The following is a 5,838-nucleotide window of genomic DNA, read 5'->3' as shown; positions in this document are numbered from 1 at the left end:
GACCCAGAGGTCACTGATGGGTGCCTTTTACATACACTATATTGCTATTAGTATTGGGACGCCTTTACACACACATGAACTTTAATGGCCCCCCAGTCTTAGTCCGTAGGGTTCAGTATTGGGTTGGCTCCACCCCTCTAGTGACATCCCTGTCTTAGTCCATAGGGTTCAGTATTGGGTTGGCTCAGCCCTCTAATGACATCCCAGTCTTAGTCCGTAAGGTTCAGTATTGGGTTGGCTCCGCCCTTTGCTGCCATAACAGCTCCGCCTCTTCTGGGAAGGCATCCACAAGGTTTAGGGGTGTGTCTATGGGAATGTTGGACCATTTGTGAGGTCAGGTACTGATGTTGGGGGAGGGGCTCGCAGTCTCCGCTCTAATTCATCCCAAAGGTGTTCTATGGGGTTGAGGTCAGGACTCTGTGCGGCCAGTCACGTTCCTAAAGGGTTAAACCATCAATCTGAGGATCTCGTGTTATCCAAACGGTCCTTTCTCTTATCTCCGGGATGTCTGTCCCTTATCAGTGCTGCAACATGCCCATTGTGTGTTCTGCTGGTGACTCACCATTCTTCTGACTCACCGGTCCGGTATGATTCTCAGACTCGTGTGCTGTTGGTTCACACTTGTGGTTGGTTGCAGGAAGAGGGCGGGGCTGGCAGGAGCTGAGCTCTAAAATCATCTTACAAGAGCCGCTCTGCTCTTCATTCCACACTGAGCTGCTTCACACGGATCGGATCACTCCGAGGAATCCACTCCAGATCACCGAATAGAATCGATTCTAAAGAACGATCCGTTCAGGAACTGCACATCACTAAAGGTGACCTCTTTGTGGGTTGAGGAGAGGTATGGGGGACCCAGAGGTCTATGATGGTACTGGGGACCCTCTTGTATTGTAGGGTGACCTGTTGGTGGATAGAAGACCTGTATGCGGGACCCGGAGGTCTATGATGGTACTGGTGACCCTCTTGTATTGTAGGGTGACCTGTTGGTGGGTGAAGACCTGTATGGGGGACCCGGAGGTCTATGATGGTACTGGAGACCCTCTTGTATTGTAGGGTGACCAGTTGGTGGTGGATTGAAGACCTGTATGGGGGACCCGGAGGTCTATGATGGTACTGGGGACCCTCTTGTTTTGTAGGGTGACCTGTTGGTGGGTTGAGTACAGGTTTGGGGGACCCGGAGGTCTATGATGGTACTGGTGACCCTCTTGTATTATTGGGTGACCTGTTGGTGAGGTGAAGACCTGTATGGGGGACCCGGAGGTCTATGATGGTACTGGGGACCCTCTTGTATTGTAGGGTGACATGTTGGTGAGGTGAAGACCTGTATGTGGGACCCGGAGGTCTCTGATGGTACTGGTGACCCTCTTGTATTGTAGGGTGACCTGTTGGTGGGATGAAGACCTGTATGGGGGACCCGAAGGTCTATGATGGTACTGGGGACCCTCCTGTATTGTAGGGTGACATGTTGGTGAGGTGAAGACCTGTATGCGGGACCCGGAGGTCTCTGATGGTACTGGTGACCCTCTTGTATTGTAGGGTGACATGTTGGTGGATAGAAGACCTGTACGGGGGACCCGGAGGTCTATGATGGTACTGGAGACCCTCTTGTATTTTAGGGTGACCTGTTGGTGGATAGAAGACCTGTATGGGGGACCTGGAGGTCTATGCTGGTACTGGAGACCCTCTTGTATTGTAGGGTGACCTTATCGGCAAATGATTGAGTGATCAATCTATTCTTGCTGTGCCAATCACTCACAATCACTAATTTGCAGATAAGGACACAAAGTTACAATTGATGTTGCTACACTAATGTAAGGAACGGTTGGAACATTTTTGATACATTGTTTCATAGTTTCTTTGTCTATATTATACCAGCGGACGAAGACATCTGTGTCCCTGCCGCTCACCGGCTCACGATACATTGTTTCCTTTACACGAATAACGACAAATAATTTCATTCGCGGAACCAATCGCATCCTTTTATTTCAATTAATTTTCATTTATTGATTTACTCTCGTGGTGTAGTAGGTGAACAGGTCCTTAGTCCTCCGCTGACACATGACACACAGTTGCACACGAAGGTTAATATATTGAACATTGATCACTATTTATATTTCAGTATAACGCAGATATTCATTCGCACATATATGGCGGTGTTGGCTTTAGAAGGTTGGACAACAAGACAAGTCCGTGTTCCATAACGCACATTTCCCCTTCGGTTACCGGGCATTCCTCGGCTTGCGTTGTCTGGTGTCCATCGGGGTCCGCAGCGTTTGTTTACTCTCCACCCACCCACCTAAAGGAGAGGGGGTGGTGTTGGAGGTCGCGCTAGTCTGCGGGTCTGAAGCTAGTATGTCGTTTCCTGTGTTTTGTCCGTAGCCTGGATGCGGCTCTCGTATCTTCTATGGAAGGAATCCACTGAACCCGTCCTCTTCTTTCTTACAGGTGAGGCCGAGTCTGCATCTGATCCGTGTCGGCACCATGGCAGAGTCTCCCCTTAAAGGTAACTCGGCGTTCTTCTCTGGATGACCATTTCTCCACCTCCGGGATGGGAGGTCACTCGATTTACTAACAGCGGGCCAAGTTTTATGTCTTCCTCATTGTAGTCGCCACAAGCCAACACGTGACCAGAGCTCCCAGCGAACCTTCCTCACCCCCGAGGTTCACGCTCGCAGCCCCTTCAGCTCCCGTGTATACCCCGTATGGACATGTCACCATTACGCTTTGGTTTTTGGAGACACTCGGCATTCTTTAGGCGCTATTGTAAAAATAAGGAATTAGTCTGTAGCCACAAAGGAGGAAAATGTTTTTTGGTTGTTTTTGACCAATATTGGATAAAAACATAAGATATTTATCTCAAGGGCTTAAGGAGATATTTGGGGTAATCGGGGGTAATTCGGGGAAATTGGAGGATGTTTCTTTAGCGGATGTCAGACGCAGATCTGAGGTCACAACCTTCATCTCTATTCCAGTGAGTTAGTAAATACAATGTAACTATAAATGGATACATTGTACTCGTCAGTGACACCCGCAGACTATCTACAAGTGTCATTGTGTGTCCGGGAGTTCCCAGTATGCGATATCTGGGGAAGCGTAGGAGGTACGTCCTGTGACATTTGTAGGGCGTGTCTCCTTCACTAGAAGTCCTCAAGAAGTTAGGAACCAGCAGAGAGGAAACGTAAGACTGTAGAGTAAGGGAAGTCATGGTCTCTATTACATCCCCCCGTAGACAAAGTGAGCATTACATTCTGAATATGTGAAGAGGGAGGGGCCAGGTGGTCCGTTCTCCAAAGTACCATCTCTGAAACACTTTCTATGCTGGAAGGCCTTTATCATGTAGGACATTATGAACACGGTCACACCAATCCCCATTTCTTGTATGACTGGTGGCCAATGTGCTGCTTTATTCCAGAGCCAATGGTCTGCTAACATCCCGGCTGTAGTCACTTCTTACCAGAGGCCATGTAATGATATCACCACTGGTCCTCCCATAGCCTGGCATAGCTGTGGTTTCTAATGTACATGTATGTTGGGAATCTTTATCCATGGGAGTCCTCGTAGTCTAGTAACTGGTATCGGAACATAAAGACCTTTGATGAGAATATTGTAGTAAAGGGCTCCTGGCTGCTTGTTAGAACAAGTCAATATTCAGCAGTTTGTCTTCAACTTGTGTTTGGCTCTGAGAGGTCATTGCATTTTCTTTCTCCTCCAGCTTTGTACGGTGCGGCTTTGCTGAGGACACCGAGACTGGTGGGAAGGCCTCCTGGCTGTCCAACCCAGGCAGCAAAATCCAACAACTGGAGTAAGTTTGTGACCTCCTTTCATCATCTTCCCTTTCGAAGAGGAAGTCTGTTCCCTGTGCAGGGGATTGCTGGTGGAGCTTGGACTATAGGTGCCACCAGGTCCTGGTGGTCTTGTACCCTCAACAAGGAAGGGGAGGAGTCAGTAGACGTTGGGCTCTTCTACTGTTAAATGCTATAACTTTTATTCTTCTGCTCTTCTTGCAGGTTTCATGTCTGTGTGGTCGCCCCGTCCTTCTTCGAGGATCTCCGTTCTCTGATTTCTTCCAGCCAATCCCTCACCAAACTTGTCATCAGCCACCACAAACTGGAGGACGCCATTTTTAAGATCCTGTGCGACAGTCTGCGCCAGCCGGGCTGTACCTTGCGGGAGCTGGAGTAAGTATTATCCTGGATTCTATTAGAATTGTGACCGGAGTGATGCTGAAAGATCACAAATAATGGACCTGTTTCTTCCTCTCATATTCAGTTCCTGAAGGTCCATCCTCTGCTGAATGATAGCCGTCAGGGTGTTAATCAGTTTCATGTGCACTAGATGGGCAACAATGAGACTACCTCCAAAACAGGAATGGTACAGGTGGAGGCCAGTACAGTTTCTCACTAGTTTTGCCTTTGGCTAGAGTCAGTGTCACTACTGGTAGCATGAGGCGATACCTGGACCCCATAGAGGTTGCATAGACATGCCAACTCCTCCAGGATGGCTCATCAATACGTGCCATTGCCAGAAGGTTTGTGGTCTTTCCCAGCACAGTCAAGAGCATGGAGGAGATTCCAGGACATAGGCAGTTACACTAGGAGAGCTGGGCAGGGCTGTAGTAGGTCCTTAATCCATCAGCAGGACCTGTATCTGCAAGGAGGAACAGGATGAGCACTACCAGAGCCCTATGAAATGACCTCCAGCAGGCCACTGGTGTGAATGTCTCTGACCAAACAATCAGAAACAGACTTCATGAGGGTGGCCTGAGGGCCCGACATCCTCTAGTGGGTTCTGTGCTCACTGCCCGGCACCGTGGAGGTCGATTGGCATTTGCCATTGAACACCAGAATTGTCAGGTCCGTCACTGGCGCCGTGTGCTTTTCACCGATGGAGCAGGTTTGCCCTGAGTACATGTGACAGACGTGGAAGAGTCTGGCAAAGCCGTGGAGAACGTTATGCTGCCTGTAAAATCGGGGGGAGGGGGGGATTGGTCAGTGATGGTCTGGGGAGGCCTATCCTTGGAGGGGACGCACAGACCTCTACAGGCTAGACAATGGCACCCAGACTGCCATTAGCTATCGGGATGAGAGCCTTGGTCCCATTGTCAGACCCTACGCTGGTGCAGTGGGTCCGGGGTTCCTCCTGGTGCATGACAATGCCCGGCCTCATGTGACGAGACTATGCAGCCAGTTCCTAAGGCTGAAGGAATTGATACCATTGAATGCCCCCCCGCTCGCCTGACCTGAATCCAATAGAACACCTCTGCGACATTGTCTCGGTCCATCTGACAGCGCCAGTCTGTTCAGGAGCTCAGTGATGCCCTGGTCCAGATCTGGGAGGAGAGAGGAGATAACCCCAGGACACCATCCGTCTCATTCAGAGCATGCCCCGGCGTTGTCAGGCATCCATACAAACTAATGAGGACCATTCTGAGTTGCTGCAATGACATTTCAGCGCAATGGACTGGCCTGACGCATCATTTGTTCACTTTTATTTTTGGGGTGTCTTTGAATTCGGCCCCCTGTAGGGTGATGCGGCATCCTTTCCTTCCCAACCCATCCCCCCCATCCAGTATACAGGAGATATCCAGCCCATCACCCCCATCCAGTATACAGGAGATATCCAGCCCATCACCCCCGTCCAGTATACAGGAGATATCCAACCCATCACCCCCGTCCAGTATACAGGAGATATCCAACACAAACCTCCGTCCAGTATACAGGAGATATCCAGCACATCCCCCCGTCCAGTATACAGGAGATATCCAGCCCATCACCCCCGTCCAGTATACAGGAGATATCCAACCCATCACCCCCGTCCAGTATACAGGAGATATCCAAC

General features: G+C 49.9%; 1 protein-coding gene across 1 annotated transcript in view; it reads left to right on the top strand.

The window, feature by feature from the left end:
• The first annotated feature begins 843 nt into the window (after positions 1-843).
• LOC108803601 (ribonuclease inhibitor-like) overlaps positions 844-5,838 on the top strand; it is a 5,826-nt gene continuing 831 nt past the window's right edge. Inside the window, exons 1-7 of the mRNA XM_018575430.1 lie at positions 844-890; positions 975-1,044; positions 1,537-1,590; positions 2,167-2,271; positions 2,380-2,445; positions 3,687-3,802; positions 4,008-4,178. Coding sequence (XP_018430932.1) covers positions 844-890; positions 975-1,044; positions 1,537-1,590; positions 2,167-2,271; positions 2,380-2,445; positions 3,687-3,802; positions 4,008-4,178 — 629 coding nt within the window. The remainder of the gene's footprint in view (positions 891-974; positions 1,045-1,536; positions 1,591-2,166; positions 2,272-2,379; positions 2,446-3,686; positions 3,803-4,007; positions 4,179-5,838) is intronic.

This window comes from Nanorana parkeri, unplaced genomic scaffold (assembly GCF_000935625.1).
Source record: "Nanorana parkeri isolate BGI_ZX_2015 unplaced genomic scaffold, ASM93562v1 scaffold3917, whole genome shotgun sequence".
Lineage (NCBI taxonomy): Eukaryota > Metazoa > Chordata > Amphibia > Anura > Dicroglossidae > Nanorana > Nanorana parkeri.
The sequence above is the reverse complement of the archived record's forward strand: the minus strand, read 5'-3'. Positions and strand labels throughout refer to the sequence as shown.